This window comes from Simochromis diagramma, unplaced genomic scaffold (genome assembly GCF_900408965.1).
Source record: "Simochromis diagramma unplaced genomic scaffold, fSimDia1.1 OVJJ01000304.1, whole genome shotgun sequence".
In the NCBI taxonomy this organism is placed as follows: domain Eukaryota; kingdom Metazoa; phylum Chordata; class Actinopteri; order Cichliformes; family Cichlidae; genus Simochromis; species Simochromis diagramma.
In genome coordinates, this window is record NW_024387030.1 from 5,536,249 (window position 1) to 5,554,622 (window position 18,374).

The 18,374-nt window shown below is 38.7% G+C and overlaps 1 protein-coding gene across 1 annotated transcript; it reads left to right on the plus strand.

The window, feature by feature from the left end:
- The first annotated feature begins 211 nt into the window (after positions 1-211).
- LOC120739741 (otoferlin-like) lies at positions 212-16,615 on the plus strand. Its single transcript, XM_040041614.1, has 39 exons — positions 212-247; positions 344-475; positions 572-634; positions 743-827; positions 917-1,076; positions 1,153-1,339; positions 1,458-1,644; positions 1,778-2,001; positions 2,303-2,411; positions 2,653-2,830; positions 2,971-3,091; positions 3,177-3,277; positions 3,362-3,452; positions 3,543-3,659; positions 3,771-3,923; positions 4,036-4,225; positions 4,942-5,066; positions 5,176-5,310; positions 6,211-6,372; positions 6,463-6,582; positions 6,679-6,840; positions 6,973-7,135; positions 7,224-7,297; positions 7,376-7,402; positions 7,519-7,650; positions 8,673-8,745; positions 9,224-9,471; positions 9,569-9,706; positions 9,818-9,949; positions 10,234-10,361; positions 10,473-10,643; positions 11,492-11,652; positions 11,969-12,111; positions 12,232-12,320; positions 12,469-12,567; positions 12,674-12,915; positions 13,082-13,260; positions 13,505-13,605; positions 16,016-16,615. The coding sequence occupies exons 1-39, from the start codon at positions 212-214 to the stop codon at positions 16,194-16,196; spliced, it is 5,319 nt and encodes a 1,772-aa protein (XP_039897548.1). The 3' UTR covers positions 16,197-16,615.
- The last annotated feature ends 1,759 nt before the right edge of the window (positions 16,616-18,374 follow it).

The following is an 18,374-nucleotide window of genomic DNA, read 5'->3' on the forward strand; positions in this document are numbered from 1 at the left end:
TAAACACTTTACGCTAGCTAAGTTGTGTACAATGCCGCTGTGTTTATTTTTTTATCTTTAGTTACTTACCTATTTGTATTAATTCTAATTATTTATTATTTTTATTTTAATTATACATTGTATAATGACAATGAAGATCATTTGTTTGCGTCTGTCTCACTCTACATTAACCACGTTCACATTGCGATGCAGGTCAAAGCCAGACATCAAGATGGAGCCCAGCTCTGGAAGACCAGTAGACTATCAGGCAAGGGAAAGTTGTTATTGAGTGTATTTATGTTTTTATATTTAATGTAGCGCTTCTTAAACAATAGCAGACAAACATTTGATTATTTAATTCCAGGTCAGTGTGACAGTGATTGAAGCCAGACAGCTGGTGGGCTTGAACATGGATCCAATGGTTTGCGTGGAGATCGGAGAAGATAAAAAGTACACCTCAATGAAGGAATCAACCAACTGCCCATATTACAACGAAGTGAGTCTGTCATTACATCATGTATAATAATTTATTAAAGTTTATTAAAAGGGCAACTGTGCATCATTGTCATTAAAACTCTTTTTGTATCTCCAGTATTTTGTGTTCGACTTCCACGTCCCTCCAGATGTTATGTTTGACAAAATCCTGAAAGTGTCTGTGAGTCGTCCCTGTTCCTTATAGTTAAACGTAAAAGTCACTGATAGCAGTTCCTTTTCACAAGCACACTAAACCCTGTGTTGTTTACTTCCCTAAACCAAACTATAGGTAGTGCACTCCAAAAATCTTCTGCGTAGTGGGACCCTGGTTGGAAGTTTTAAAATGGATGTAGGCACAATCTACTCCCAGCCTGGTAAAGAATTAATCGAGATCAGCTTTTTAAAAATATCACTACATTAATGATACAAATGCATTAATAAATATGTCTTCCTTGACTTGTAGATCATCAGTTTTACCACAAATGGGCTCTCTTGTCTGACCCCGATGACATCACAGCTGGCTGTAAGGGCTACGTTAAATGTGATATTGCAGTTGTGGCTAAAGGGGACACTATAAAAACTCCACACAAGGCAAATGAATCTGAAGAAGATGACATAGATGGGTAAATAAAACACAAATGTATTCTTTTTTTTAACATTTGAAACTAGTGCAGAAAATATATTAACTCTCTATTTCAGGAATCTCTTATTACCTGAGGGGGTGCCTGCAGAGAGGCAGTGGGCTCGTTATTACTTGAAGATCTACAGAGCTGAGGGGCTCCCCAGAATGAACACCAGCATCATGGCGAATGTGAAAAAGGCCTTCATAGGAGAAAATAAGGACCTGGTTGATCCTTATGTCCAAGTACAGTTTGCTGGGCAGAAGGTGAGTGCTAACAAAGCTGCCATGCGTTCGTTCCCCTATGTAGCATTTTTTTTCTCATCCAGCTCAAAATCTAAATCTCACTGACATAACATAAGTTTACAATGTGTGATTGCTACAGGGGAAAACATCAGTTCAGAAGAGCTGCTATGAGCCTATCTGGAACGAGCAAATTGTTTTCACTGAGATGTTTCCACCACTCTGCAAACGTATAAAGATCCAACTCCGAGATTCGGATAAAGTGAATGATGTTGCGATAGGAACGCACTTCTTAGACCTGCGCAAGATTTCTAACGATGGGGACAAAGGTGATGCAACTTTAAATGTTTGAAGAAATATCTTCTCCACAAATTAACTGCAGAAGATTTTCTTTTGACATGTCAGTTAGTTTTGCTCTTGCAAATTATTAGATTAAAATCCCCTTTTCTCTTTGTTTTTCAGGCTTCCTTCCGACTCTTGGGCCTGCTTGGGTGAACATGTATGGCTCCACTCGTACCTACACCCTGATGGACGAATACCAGGAGTTAAATGATGGACTTGGAGAGGGCGTGTCCTTCAGAGCCCGTCTGCTCATCAGCCTTGGCATGGAGCTCCTGGACACCTCCTCCCCTGAAATTACCAGCTCCACAGACGTGCAGATGGAGGGAATACCCAACATCTCAGAGGTGAATGCCTGACTGGATGGGCAGTCATGCAGATGGAGCCAACTGTTTCTCCTACTGATGGGTTATGTGCCTGCAATTACTGTGAATTATTAATAGTACCTGGTGTATTATTAATAGCTGTTTGCATCAATGTGGCTAAACACAGTGGTATCCCTCATAATATGGGATAAATTGATTGTTGTCAGTATGTAATGAATTACAGTGCTTTAACCTTTTTTTTTTGTTTTACATTGATGCCACCTTTATATAAGTCTTTATTCTTATACAGATGATTATACTTTTCCATTTTTTGTTTTCACAGACCGCCACTGGAAAGGTTGAGGAATTTTTCCTCTTCAGTTCCTTCCTGGAGGCCACAATGGTTGATAGAAAGATTGGTGATAAGCCCATACACTTTGAGGTCACCATAGGTACTTTCCATCACCTCGTTGTCAGTTTTAGTGTTTAGCAGACTTTCTTTTGAGAAATTAGCATGCCTAATGACCTTTATTAAATATCCTTACACTGTTTTATCCATTACTATATTAGAATAATAGCTGTGTTGCTGTAGTTTTTAAAAAATATAGAATCACATATATACTATAATTGCTGGATATGTAGTAAGTACTGCATCTTTTATGGTTTAACTGTTAACATCATGGTTGTTGCCAGGTTATTATGGAAATGAGAACGATGGAGTTGTCAAACCAAAAACAAAGGGGAAGAAGGGTGATGGAGACGAAGAGGAAACTGAACTGATCAACAATTCCAGTGAAGAGGAGATGGACGACGATGGAGACCTGCAGTCAGTGGCAACAACCCCACCCATGAAACCTGTCATCACAGACCGGTCAGAGCAATAATATCACATACAATACAAAAGTTTTTAGTTCTTGCTTTGATTTAAAAGATTGTAAAAACAGTTTAGAAGTACTGATTTAGGTATTTTAAAAAACAACATGTTAGATACGCTCTAATTTTAATCCACAGAAACTATTTCCATCTGCCATATTTTGAGAGGAAGCCGTGCATTTACATCAAGAGCTGGTGGCAAGACCAGAGAAGGAGGCTGTATAATGCCAACATCATTGACAACATTGCTGATAAACTGGCAAGTCATGCATTAACTTAAAGCTAAGTTTGTCTAAGTCAACGCCAACATACTTTAAATCATTATCGTAATGTTGCTTTCATAGGAGGATGGGCTGAATGATGTGCAAGAGATCATTAAAACAGAGAAGGCCTATCCCGAGCGCAGGCTTAGAGGTGTTCTTGAGGAACTCAGCCAAGGATGCAGGTCTGTGGTTACAAACCTAAGCTGCACATGAAGTGTTTTTAATGATTGTAAACATTTGCACTCACCAAACCTTAACTCTTTCAGTCAGTTTCTTTCATTGGCAAACAAGGACCAGAGTCAGTCGGGCAGAACCAAACTTGACAAGGAGAGACTGAAGCTGTGCTTGTCGGAAGTGGTACGTAAACTCAAAAGAGTAATCTTTATTGTTCCCACCTATTGATTTTATTTGTACTGTGCTAACTGCTGAACCTCTTCCTCCTTTTAGGAGGCCATTGGTCAGCAAGCTAAGACCATGAGGTCACAGGTGAAAAAAAGCACAGTGAGAGATAAGCTGAAGCTGGCTCAGAACTTCCTGTCGAAGCTGCGCTTTCTGGCTGAGGAAGTGAGATCTATGTCTATGTCTTTATTTACAAATAATCTTTTTTGGTGCATTTGTATGTTCTATAGTGGTTATTCAGTAACATATTTAAATGAGGACTCATTCTTATTGCAGCCTCAACACAGTGTTCCAGATGTTTTCATATGGATGATAAGCAATGGAAAGCGTATTGCTTATGCACGTGTCCCCTCTAAGGACATCCTTTATTCCAGCATATACGAGGAGAAGGGAAAAGACTGTGGGAAAGTCAAAACAATCTTTCTCAGGGCGAGTACCTAATCTATTCTGATACAAACTCCCAGTCTATAATGAAACTTTTCCTTATCTGTATTCTGTGTTCTTCAGCAGCTAAAGTGTTTTGTATTTTCCTCTTGTAAAGATTCCTGGTAAAAAAGGCTTTGGACCAGCTGGGTGGACAGTGCAATCCAAGATAGAGATTTATCTGTGGCTGGGTCTGAGCAGGCAGCGCAAAGACTACCTGAGTGGCTTACCTAATGGATTTGAGGAAAATAAGTTGTCCAGAGGACCCGGCTTGCCAGCCTCACCACCCATCAGCCTCACCTACATGAGTAAGGCCATTTTGCAGCTCACCCACTTCTTAAACCAGCTTTTCTCATAACAGATATCTACCATTCACACTGTGGCTAAAGGGACAAATTATGCCCATTCACAGCTGTGTAAATTTATTCTTCAACTTTACTAGATTAGCTTTGTGAGAATCTCAGTTCAAAATTATCCTTTACCATATAGTTATATTTACTCTTTTTATGGCCTTCCTCGCTTTAAGCCAGCTTTCTTCTGATTGGCTGCAGGTGGGTGGACATGCTATGCTCACAAAATAGACTCTGTTTAGATTGTCATAGTCACTATGCTGTCACCCACTGGATAGTGAGGTCTTGTCATGAAGCCTTAGAGAGATTTGTATCTTGGTGTAAAACTGGTCTTTATGAGTGAGAGGTGGATTTGACTGACATTAATCACCCATTCAATAGAAACTCATCAATCACAAAGTTTTCATTTCTTTAAGGTGGCCTTTATTGTCTTTCTGAACCTTAATAGTAATGAACAATCACACATAATTTCCAAACCATAACAGCACCTCCTGCTGGTCATTAGAGGGATTTGCTACTTGGCTTCTCTTTTTACACCTGGAGCTGCAACCTGTCTTTTATATGGAGTGCATGGCAAAAAAAGAAAAAGTATATCTCTAAATCTAACGTAAGCAAGAATTACATATACTGTTATATACTTCTATAGTCACTTATGAGATTTTACTTCTCTGTAGTGAAACAAATCTTCCAGCTGAGGGTCCACATGTACCAGGCTCGCAGCCTGTTCGCCGCTGACAGCACAGGTCTGTCCGATCCATTTGCAAGGGTTTTCTTCTCATCGCAAAGCCAAGTCACTGAGGTGGGCAAGCTCAAAAGTTGTTTTTTTTAATGAGATCACCTGTTAGCACGAAATTTTATGTACTTGAGAACCTGTTCTCGATCACTTTAAACGTTTTGTCTTCTTGCAGGTGCTGGCTGAGACCCTCTGCCCCACGTGGGACCAGCTGCTGGTTTTTGAGAATGTGGAGTTGTTTGGGGAGGCCAGTGAACTGAGAGATGACCCTCCTATTATTGTCATTGAGCTCTATGATCAAGACACAGTGGTAAGGGTTATTTTGATATACAGAGGCCTCTCTGTTTATAATAATGTGGGCAAAACCTCGACAGCAGTCTTACCATGATCCTTCATCTTTATATGTTGAAATGTCTGACTAACCGAGTCACGAGAGACTAAAAGTAGCATGCGGTATACCCGCAATATTTTTATTTTTATGATTACATTTTTTTTGCATAAATGGTTGGGTTGATTTCATTGAGTTTGTCTTTGTCTCCATAGCAACCTGACATGAATTATATCTGAAGGAATTTGTTTGCTGACTGACTATTTTATATTATCTCCTGACAAAAACACCATTGTTTTGGATGACCCTTTGGATAAGTAGAGTGTGGATTGGCTTGATGTACTGTAGCAGCACTGTCATGTGTGCAGAGTAGATTCCTTTGAAAGGCATGCAAGAGGAATAAGATATGTCCATAAGGACCTGATGGACCCTCGTGATTAACTTATCCCTGTTGCATTCCTTTAAGTAAAACTTGTGCTTTTGTATGTGACCAACAGGATTTTTGACTTTTTTATAACCACTAACTGCAAGAAAGATTAAGTTGCTTTTGTTCTTTTTTTTTTTTTTTTTAGAAACAATGATTAGATATTCACTCATTTTCTGAATGTGCATAAATGCATATCTGTTTTGCAGTTCACTGGTTATTTTAGGGATCTTTCATTGTTTACTTTGTCTTTTATCTTCAGTCCTTTTTATCTAGTGTGAAACATGTGCACCTTGAGCCATGTTTCTTCCTGCTGATAGGACTACTTACTTCACAATCAGCTCTCTAATTGCTTTTTTAAATGCACTCATTGTAATTTAAACACTAATACGGTAAGCCAAGAAGAGCATTTTTTAAAATAATCAGATTTTTCACTGCGTCTGGTCCTTTGCTTTCAGGGTAAAGCTGACTTCATGGGCAGAACCTTTGCTAAGCCTGTGGTCAAAATGGCTGATGAGCACTACGGTCCCCCACGTTTTCCTCCCCAACTGGAGTACTATCAGATCTACCGTGGAAACTGCACTGCTGGAGAAATGCTGGCAGCCTTTGAACTGCTGCAGGTTAGCTTTCCAAAGTACAGACAACATCAACCCGTGAGCTTATGCTTCCATCACTTCATTTGCTTCATAGTTCTTTATATCGTCCTTTAGATTGGCCCCAATGGAAAAGCTGACCTACCTCCCATAGATGGTCCTACAGATATAGACCGTGGCCCAATCCTCCCAGTACCACTGGGGATCAGACCAGTGCTCAGCAAGTACAGGATTGAAGTAAAGACTTCAGAATAGCTTTGACTGTTAACTGACGGATATTCACTGAAAGAAAGTAAAACATCTGTAATGTCAGCTAACCTTTCTTTTCTTTAGGTTTTGTTCTGGGGCTTGAGGGACCTGAAGAGGGTGAATCTCGCCCAGGTGGACCGGCCTCGTGTGGACATTGAATGTGCTGGAAAGGGAGTTCAATCTGCCCTCATCTCCAACTACAGGAAAAACCCCAACTTCAGCACTCTTGTCAAGTGGTTTGAAGTGGTACCGTACTGGCACTATTGATATATTTTTCCGTTATGCATTTGCGTTCAAACATAGAACTGAAGCTTGGGTTGACTCATGTCAGCCACCACACCTGCTCTGCAAGAACTCACTCTGGATTTTGTGTGTCAGGACTTGCCTGAAAATGAGTTGCTTCACCCGCCGCTGAACATCCGAGTAGTGGACTGTAGAGCTTTTGGCCGCTACACTTTGGTTGGCTCTCATGCTGTCACCACTCTGCGGAAGTTCATCTACAGGGGAGCTGACAAGCAAGCCAACAACTGGTCCACTACAGGTATCAAATAACAGAAAAGTAGAATATATGTTTGCGCCACACAGTATTGTCTGACAGTTTGTGATGATGATTTTTTTTTTTCTTTCAGAGGAAATTATTGTTGTCAGCATGGATTCTGAGCCTTCTTTTAAGAAAGTGGAAACTGTTGTCAAACTTGACTGTGTAAGTGTAACTTTTGAAAATTTGAAAATTATAGAGATAAAAAATACAAAGTAAACACAATCTGGTGTTCCTTTGTAGGGCTCTGATGCTGTGGTCAAAGTTGAGGTAAGTAGAGATCTGTGCTTGCTTGATTTATAAATCAAACTGCATTATTTTATTTCACGGTGAATCAAGATGTCTCAAAGCCTTAATCAAAAGATCTGTGTTACTTTTATGCAAAGGATGATGACAAGGATGGCAAAGGGAAGAAAAAGAAGAGGAAGAAGGGTGATGAGATGGAGGAGGAGGAACTTGACGAGAGCATGCTGGACTGGTGGTCCAAATATTTCGCTTCCATTGAAACTTTGACAGAGGTAACAAGCCTTCTTTTGACTGATTATATAATGTTAACAATGTTGCAAAGTATGATGATGCAGTACTACACAAATTTCCCAAAGAGTTATTAGCCAAAAACTTTGCATATATCGCCATTATGTGCAATGTGTCCTTTAAAAAATTAAAGAAACTGGTAAAAGTGGAGGACAAAATCAAAAGCAGCAGGCCTAAAAACTATCGTCATATCATTAAGAAGTAGGAAAAAAGACCAGCAAGAAATCACACAGAATCTGCGAGATGCATCTCCTTAGGTCTATCTATCTACTGCTCATTCAAGCCTCATCAGAAATGCTCTCAGTGGAAGGATGGCTGTCAAGAAGCCATTCTTAAGGAAGAGAAACAGGGAGAAAAGGCTGCGGTGTGCCAAATAACACAAGACCTGAGCTGAAAATCAGTAATAATATGTCTAATAGGGTTATGAATTCTAATTTGAAGCTTTTGGATCAAATCATTGTCAGTATGGATCAAGGAGATCGGGAGAGAGGTACAACACTGAGACACTATCAGTCATGGACTGGCCTTCCCGGACCTCAACATTACTGATGCATTGTGGGATAATCTTTGCAAAGAATGGAACAAAAGGCAGTCAACATCCAGAGAAGAGCTTTGAATGTCCTTCATAAATTCAGGAGAACTATTCCTGAAAATTATTTAAAGCAATAACAAGAAATCTTGCCTAAGAGAGCTTTGGCTGTGTTGAAGAATAAAGGTGATCGTACCAAATATTAACTTTCAAGCTCATTCAATCTTTACAAACAGTTCTTTCTTTATATACAACATTTCTGTATTTGTTTTCATGTTTCAGTAAATCATTGCAACTATTTTCAAATTTCCTTTCAAAATAAAGGGCAGCTAAAGACTTTTGCACAGTGCTGTTGATTGAATTTTTCTTCAAGACTTTTTTTAGACTTAATGGATCTTAACCTTGATACTGTAGCTGATAAGTAGGAGGTTTTGTTTGGTCTAGACAGTTAAGAAAAATAGAGCTTTACTCTTTCAGTCACTCAAGGCTCAAGAGGCAGCTCTCTCAGACTCAGAGGACAAAGATGACATGGACATTGCAGATGGTGGAGGTAAAAAAAAAAAAAAAAAGAAACCTTAAATTTCTTCTTTTTTTGTCATCAGTTTTAAAATCCACTAATTGCATCTCCATATGTTTTTGTGTTTGCTGAATATTGTTTTTATGTGCTTTAATAAAAATCTGTGATGTTCATAGTTTGACACGTGTGCCTAAGTTTAAAATTCATCCTTTATTAGCTCACTAACTCTGTTGTTTTGTTCTACAGTGCAGTAGTGAACCTCATAGCCTTCATAGCCCAAGAATGCCTCCATGTAGATGCTGACATGAATCCAAATTTCCATTCGTAGGACAATTGCTTGTTTTCTTCTCCCATACATGCATATTTGTCGTATGCTAGCCATGAAAGTTGTCAATAACAAGACAGTGACTAAAAACACAAAGATGATGGAGCATGGCACACAATAAAGAATCAGCCAATACCTACAGCTTACCTGGAGGATCCCGTCACAATACCAAGCATTCTCACTGAACTCTATACTTCAGGAGTTCAATGGCATGCTTGCTTTGTATCGTAATGGCAACTTTCATGTGGAATTCATGTCTCGAGCGCTCTGCTCCTTCTCCCTGTCCCTGTGTCCTCACCACTAACCTGTACTCAGATATCAAACCTGATGACTCTCCTGTGAAAGGCACAAAGAAGGGAAAAGGAAAGAAAGATAAGAAGAAACCGGCAGTCGACCCTTATGAGAAGAAAAAGCCAAAGCTGGATGAGCTGAAGGTATACAGTTGTGACTGCGACGTACAGACACAGTCTTAGAAAACAAGTCATTCCAAACCTAATTTATGTGTTTATATATACACTTATCTGTGTTCAGGTGTATCCTAAGGAACTGGAAAGCGACTTTGGTAACTTTGAGGACTGGCTGCACAGTTTTAACCTGTACAGGGGAAAAGCAGGTGATGATGATGATCAGAATGTGACAGATGAAGATAGGATTGTTGGAAAATTCAAAGTAAGAAAATGTCTCTTCTTTTTCATTGATAATGAAAGTCAAAGCTCTTTAAATAATTCTTTCATATTTTCCTCTGAATGCCCTTTCATTTGTATCGCTGTGTCAATTCAGGGTTCGCTGTGCATGTACAAAGTGTCGGATGATATGCCAAGAGACATGAACTTTGATTCCAACATGGGAATGTTTAATAACATTCCTAGCAATGATCCCATTAACGTCCTTGTTCGGATCTATGTCATCAGGGTAAGCTATGTGCTCTGCTGTGAATATTTATTTCAATATCCTGGGAAGAGGTCCTTTAGCTCCTTTGAGTGCTCATAGTCAGGTTCATACCAAGGGTGCTAGCTTGTGGATGGTTCTGAGCTCTGCATACGTTAGCTTTAGCCACTTTGCCTTTGAGAGTTTCTTTCAAATACCCACCCACATTTGGAAATGTTTAAGGCTGACTGGCTGTTTACCGGTCATAGCCGAGAATGCTAGACTTACTTATTATTATCATACTCAAATTTATCCATTTTTTTTCGTAGGCAACTGATCTGCATCCAGCAGACATAAACGGTAAAGCCGACCCCTACATTGCAATAAAACTGGGAAAAACAGAGATAAAAGACAAAGAGAACTACATCTCAAAACAGCTGAACCCACTGTTTGGCAAGTAAGTAATTTTAGAGCATGGCCTTATCTATACGATCTTACAAGTTTTTATTTTTTGTGAATATATTGAATTTTAATTAAAACCTTAAAAAGAAAATCTGTCTCTTATTAGATCTTTTGATGTGGAGGCCACATTCCCAATGGATTCCACATTAACTGTGTCAATTTATGACTGGGACTTGGTGGGAACTGATGATCTCATTGGAGAAACCAAAATTGACCTCGAGAACCGTTTCTACAGCAAACACAGAGCCACGTGTGGTATCACACGCGCCTACGCAATGTAAGGATCACACAATCTGTTTGACTCAAGTAGCATTAGCCAACATGAAAGCAAAAACAAAAAAAAACAGTACTTTAATTTGTTCATTTTCAATAGATGCACTGCTCTTCACCACAAACTTTACTACAAATTCAATCAAATGAAAGCGTTCAGCTAGCTAACATTATAGCTCACAGCCACCATTAATAGTTAACTTGTTGCTAGTCTGTTTCCATAGATGTCAAGAAAAACCTAGTTCCTGTTGTACTTAAAACTGCTTATGATAAAGTTTGGAGTAAAGACATCATGATTTCTCGAGAAGCCCAACTGGGTAACAAGGCAATTAAATTCATCTCCAGAACTGGGCAACTTACATCAAATCAGTCTGGATCAGGGGTGTCACAAGCCAAGGCTCGGGGCCCAGAATTGGCCTGGCAAAGGGTCCTAATCTGGGCCACTGGATGGGTTTGTAAAATGTGAAGGAGGCATACATTTTGTACTTTTACTTTCATACGTTTTACAGCTTTTTCTGCTGATAAAGACATCCACATGGCCAGTTGTACTTTACCAAAGTAGTTAAGTCACAGTTAATTAACATAAAAGTGGGCTGTGGCCCATGATGTAAAATGAGTTTGACGTCCCCGGTCTAGATGAATTTGATTTGTGTTAAAGTCTTCCTTTAATATTAAACCCAACATATCTGTGTGTGTGTGTGTGTGTGTGTGTGTGTGTGTGTGTGTGTGTGTGTGTGTGTGTGTGTGTGTGTGTGTGTGTGTGTGTGAAGGTTTTTTACAGTTTTAAAATGTCACCATTTACTTTCATTTAATTCTAGTTTTAAAAATGTTGTTTTTTTTAACCCTTTTTTGTAGCCATGGTTACAATGTGTGGCGTGACCCGATGAAACCCACCCACATCCTGGCTAAGCTGTGTAAGGATGGCAAACTGGACGGGCCTCACTATGGTCCTGCAGGAAGAGTGAAGGTGGAGAATCGTGTCTTCATGGCGCCAACAGAGATAGAGGATGAAAATGGTATTCAATGTCCTTCTGTTTCTCCCACTTCATTTTCTCAGTAACTTACTAAAGAAAGGCAATATTGCTGTAGTGGGACATACTCTCTCCAATACTTGTTGTGTGCTTGTTTTCATGCTGGTACTACTGACAAACTGGTCTGATAAATGCCAAAAAAGTTGATTCTGTTCATCAACTTTTTGGGCATTTACTTACCTTGATGATTGGACACGCATCGAGTCTGATAAATGCTTAAACAGTTTAAAGGTAAAGCTTAATTTCATTTGATAGTATTCACTTTAAAAAATACATATATTTTTGTGATGATGTTTGTCAGGTCTGAAGAAGCAGACAGATGAACACCTTGCCCTTACTGTGCTGAACCACTGGGAAGAAATTCCACGAGCTGGCTGCAAGCTCGTCCCAGAACACGTGGAGACCAGACCGCTGCTCCACCCTGATAAACCAGGAATTGAGCAAGTGTGTAAACTTATTTAAATATAATAACTTTTGATGAAAAAGGCTTGTATGTTGGAATCATCTTCTACAGATTATTTGCATATTGAAAAAAAAAAATCTCGTCCTGTACATTTTTTTTAGGGAAGAATTGAGATGTGGGTGGATATGTTCCCTAAAGATATGACAGCACCTGGTCCTGCACTTGACATTTCACCAAGGAAACCAAAGAAGTATGATTTCAACAGTCATCTTGCAGCTTTAACACACACATTATAAAGTTCAAAACCATCTTAATGTATTTGAATAAATTATGCAGTTTAATTTGAGGTTTTTACCAATCACTATTGATCATTGATTAGTGTTTTTGCGTTTGTACAGGTTTGAACTGAGGGTCATAATTTGGAACACAGATGAAGTCGTTCTGGAGGATGATGACATCTTCACTGGCGAGAAATCTAGTGATATATTTGTGCGAGGGTAATAATGTATCTTTTGTTTTTTGTTTATTTGTTTATGAGCAGAAATCAGTCAAATCAGATTCCCGATACGGAAACATTTACAAACCCTCCCCCTTTTCTCACAGTTGGTTAAAAGGGCAGCAGGAGGACAAACAGGACACTGATGTCCATTATCACTCCATCACTGGGGAGGGGAATTTCAACTGGCGCTTCATCTACCCGTTTGATTACCTCATGGCAGAGGAGAAGATCGTCATCTCAAAAAAAGAGTCCATGTTTGCTTGGGATGAGACTGAGTACAAGATCCCTGCTCGTCTTAACCTGCAAGTGTGGGATGCCGACCATTTCTCAGCAGATGATTTCCTGGGTATTGTCAAAAATCATTAAGCTAAAAAACATCGCTACTCATAAGAGCTTGTTTGTGAAACACCACTAACACAGCAGGCAACATTGTAAATTTAGGCGTAATGACATTAAGATGGCTTAACCTTCGTACTTATTCGACATTTACTGTAGAAAAAATGTCTTCATAGGTGCAATTGAGCTGGACTTGAACCGTTTCCCACGTGGCGCCAAGACTCCCAAGCAGTGTACCATTGAAATGGTGACAAATGAAGGAGAGATGCCCATGGTCTCCATCTTCAAACAGAAGAGGATCAAAGGCTGGTGGCCCTTTGTGGCCAGGAATGAAGATGATGAGTTTGAGCTTACGGTCAGTCACACCAAAGCACCACCTGAAATTATGGTTCTAAATAGGGAATGACTCATTTTTGTAATGCTAACGCAAGCAGTAAAGCACACTGTTTCGTAACATATCTCCAGGATTAAATGTGTAGTTAAACCTTTGTATGCACTGGTTCATACTGGTCTCACCCACGTTATAAAATGAGTTTGACATCTTTGCTTTAGGTAATAGCGTGAATCCACATCACTCATACTGTTTTTTGTCTTTACAGGGAAAAGTGGAAGCAGAGCTGCACCTTCTGACAGGAGAGGAGGCAGAGAAAAGTCCAGTTGGTGAAGGACGAAATGAACCAGAACCACTGGAGAAACCCAAGTATGAAGGATGTTTTCCTATCATCCATTCTTTTGATCTAATTTGGTCCAGTATATTCTTTTGGCTTCTACATAAACCCCTCCTATAAACAGAAGCAGTCACATACTAAATGTTGTGTCCATGTACACATACCTTACATGCACAGATACATGCAGGTTTAAAGGTTGACAGTCCGAACAAACATCATTCAACAGGTAAGCGGAAAAAAAGAAAAACAGAGAACATAATAGATATAGTGGTAAATTGAATTGTTAAATCAATTGTTGTAAAAAAAACAAAAAAAAAAAACACCTGTTACACAGTCATTAAAAAAAACATAAAAAACAATATTAAACTTGCATAAAAAGCATTAAGAAATTTCATGAACTGAGGAAAGACAGTTGAAGGAATTTGCTTCAGTCAAACGCTGGACTTAGACCTAGGATCTTCTTTCTTTACATGGTAAGTTGCTGTTTCTTATCCTTATTTCTAACTAGAATTATTTTTCCCCATCCTGCTTTCTGCTTTATTGTTGTTTCAGGGAGTCCACTAACTTTCAAAGCATTAATTTAGTTTGTAGTAGAAAAACTGTAAAATGCTCCAAAGTCCTTAAAATCTGTAATACTGAACGTGCACATTTCTGTCCTTCTAGCCATCCTGACACCAGCCTTCTGTGGTTCCTCACTCACTAATGAGACCATTAAACAATTGTTCTGCACACAGTACAAGTGGCTGGTCATCAGGATTGTCACTGCTCTCCTGCTGTTGGCTGTGCTCACTCTTTTTCTCTACAGCATGCCCGGTTACATGGTGAAGAAAATGCTGGGAGCTTAAGATGTTCTGCACATGGTTCCAGCAGACTAATCTTAGAACTTCTGACTCACTCTCTCCTCCAAACTTCCTGTGCACTTTTTCTATTGAGCCAGCACTTTTAAACTAAATAAAAGCAATGAAGCAATACATTAAAATGTACAAAGTTATACCAAGAAAACAACATGCACTAAGAAAAGGATTCAGAAAACCATGTTCTTTAAGAAATCTGCCAAATTAACTTTCACACACCCATGCTACAGTACTGTTCGGCTGTTCATAAATCAATATCTTAATAATAGTGAAAAAAGTCAAAAAAAAGAAAATAAAAATCGGGATATTAGACGTTATTCATATGCCCAAAATTGGTCATTTTAGCCTAGGTTGCCAGGTGGTTGCTAAGCATGTAAAATGCAATTTTTATGGATTTGAATGAGATGTTATTGTCATGAAAATAAAAGGATACATTGGAGCTGCAGGCTTAATACACGTAATTTTAGCTCATTGCTAAGTTAACAGGCAATGTGATGCGTCATACAGTAATATCTGGTGTAGATAAAAATCTGCAGGGGCACTTATGTAACAAATTTGGTTACTCGGCTCCTGATGATGTGTTTGTGGACAAAGAAAAACACACACACACACGGACACAGATTTCTTTCAATATAGAGTTTTATTCCTAAAGTAGAGTTTCAATAAAAATGCTTTATAATGGAAAAGAAAAAAGAAGTATAGTCACTGGAAGAACGATAATCAAAAGCACCACCTCAACAGATGAAACCTAGTTCATTCCTTCTGAGATATAAGAACTAAGCCTTGTGATGGATTGGCAGCCTGTTCAGAGCGTGGCATCTGAGATTGGTTTCAGCAACGCTCACAACCTTAAACTGGACAAGCAAAGGAAAATGGATGAGTGGATCCATGGATAAGTACTAAACATATAATGCACCTGAAAAAATAAAACAGAGAGGTCAGCAGTCACTTCAGAAAAGCAGAAGCTCATTTCTGAAATAAAACCCCCCACCTAATACCTTTAGCAGTTGCTTAAGTATATTTTACTATGGTAAAAGTGGAAAGAAAAAGGCTGCTAAATACAATATGTTGAAAAGGTAGAAGAATTATTTTCTAGTGTTTCTATTGGTGGCTCAGGAGGTAGAGCAAGATGTTGACTAAGTAGAAGGTTGGTGGTTTATTCCCTGGTTGAATCTGTATGCCAATATATACTTGTGATACTGAAGCCCAAGTTACTCCTGATTCATTCATTGGAGTGTGAATTGTAGATGGCCCCTCCTCCCTGAGTCTGGTTCCTGTAAAAGAGAGTTCGTTAACAAACACCTGAATGCTCCAGACCAGCAAACTACCAAAAATAATGCTTTTATAGAGGTGCTCACATTTGCTGATGATCAATTAGCCAAGTGCATTTTGATTAGCATCACCTGGCTGCTACTTAACTCTTAATTCCTATGGAATCAGTTATGGTGTTAAACAGGTAACCAGTAACATTTGCTTGTTATATCATGTGGGTATTTCCATCATGCAAGTAATCGATTATTTTGCATATCTGTGGGCCAAAATGGCTTTGGCTTCTTTAACGTCTTTTTACATCTCTGTACTCCACCAGCCGTCCAGATGTTGCCCTCCTCTGGTTCCTCATCCCCTTCAAAGCTGCGAAACACCTGATTTGTGACCAGTACAGGTGGCTTACCATCAAGATTGTCACTGCTCTTCTCCTGCTGGCCATCTTTGCTCTTTTCATATACAACATGCCAGGATACATGGTGAAGAAGATGCTGGGAGCTTAAGAGAAACAGCTGAGGTTTTTACCTTTTCAAAGACTGCGTGTTCAGTGATAACTTGTATTCTGTTGTGAATGGTTTCAGCTTTACAATATCATAAACTAACCACCGCATTGTTAAACAGGCGCTATCACAGTAACACTACTGATAATACTTATTACTTGAGTGTGTCTAATATTGTGTATTAATGTGTACAAATCATATTAGAGGGGTTTTTTTTGTTGTTGTTGCAGTTTTTCTTGTTTGTTGAAATAGTGTTTTCTGTATTTTCAGTGCTTGTTTTTAAAATAACTGAACATTAGTCACCTTCATATGTTGTACTGGTTTAAAAGTGAGTATATTGTGTTTGAATTCAGTTTTTTGCTTTGCATCTGTGTATGATATTTTAAATTTGTGAATAAACTGAGATCTGGATAATCCATTTATCAGAGGGTTATGTCATCTCTATATGAATGCCTTCTTTGTTTAGTACTCAATAGAAAACAAAAAAGAGTGCAGTGTTGTTTTGTCATCAGTGAGTATGAGGTTCAAATATGTTGGTTTTTTCTCATTTATATTTTTAATGTAGTACAAGCCAATTGGTGACAACCTCTAGATGTTCGGAAAGAAAATTGGTTTATCAGTTATTTGATGTTATTTGTCTAACGCAGTGTTTATAACTCTGTACTCCACCAGCCGTCCAGATGTTGCCCTCCTCTGGTTCCTCATCCCTCTCAAAGCTGTGAAACGCCTGGTTTGTGACCAGTACAGGTGGCTGACCATCAAGATTGTCACTGCTCTCCTGCTGCTTGCCATCGTGGCTCTTTTCCTGTACAACATGCCAGGATACATGGTGAAGAAGATGCTGGGAGTTTAAAAATAAACAAATAAACACGGTACTGAGTCTGTAATCCAGTGTTTTTGTATTTGGACTCTCTGGATTCTCCTTTATTTAATATTCAAAGATTTAGTGTATACACCTGGTTTTGCTTTTAGTTGTTTTTCTGGTTTGTGTACTATTTGTAGTTTCTAGTCTTGGCCTTGTCTTCATTTTGTTTGGTGTTCTCTTTCTGTCTCCCCAGTCAGTCTTGTTTCCATGTCTGTTTCTCTGTGGTTATCGTACTTCCTGTTTTATTTTGAAAATATTTCACCTTGTGTTCAGTGTGCTCAGTTCCACTTCCCCTGTCATGTTAGTCTGTATTAGTTCCAGTGTGTTTCCTCCTGTTTCCCATCCTCTCGTTATCCTGTGTGTATTTAAGTCGTCTGTCTTCATCTGCTTGTTGTTGTGTTGTCTCTTTTCCTGTGTCTTTTCTTGTGTGCTGTGTTTCCCTTGTAATCTAGTTGTTATCTCTTAATTTCTTAGTTCCCAATTCCTAGTAGTTCCCCTTTTGCTATTGGGTCCTACCTCCACCTGTCACACAGTAATACAATGACATTTGACATATTATAAAGTTTTGATTACATGCATATATACTATATATCATCCCCTTTTGCAAAAATTATTCTCATACCATATAATCTAATCCATTACTGTGGTGTGGTGGTGTAAAATATCATTGTTTCACAATGACGGTTATATTTGCTGAAATGATTACCATTAGTTTTAGTGTTGTGATTGTTGCTTCTCCAAGGCAAGACTGTCACATTTGTTCTGATTTATTGTAATATGAAAAGCTTGTTAAAGTGTGCAGTAATTTGTGTAGTTATGAAACAACAATAAACAGTATTATCATCATCTGTCAGCACTTCTTTCCCTGGAGGATTAACTCACCCTTTCAAGAAAACCCTTGAAGTTTCAGCATTTTCTTTCACTGCATATACTGACCTGCATGTGCATGATCCTTTCCAGTCTATAACATTTTAAAATCTAAAATCTTTATTGTAAAACACTTTAAAAGAGTTTAAAATCTCACCACAATAGTGTTCCATAGCATGCAATGCGTGTCCAAGGAACTTTAAAAGTATCAGTTGAGAGAGGATTCTGTATTATAAAGCTTCTGGCCTGTTTGCATCCATCCTGTAATGTGTGTAAATGCTCATATTTATTAATGGTTTCAATTCTTTCTGCCTTCTATTTCTATTCTTTTACCATATTTAGGGCAAATTTTTAGATCCAGGTCTTTATTTCCATTTTTCTTTCAGAATAAGAATCAGCACTTTATTCACATTTCATTTAACAGAACAGACAATCAATACCAAATTAAT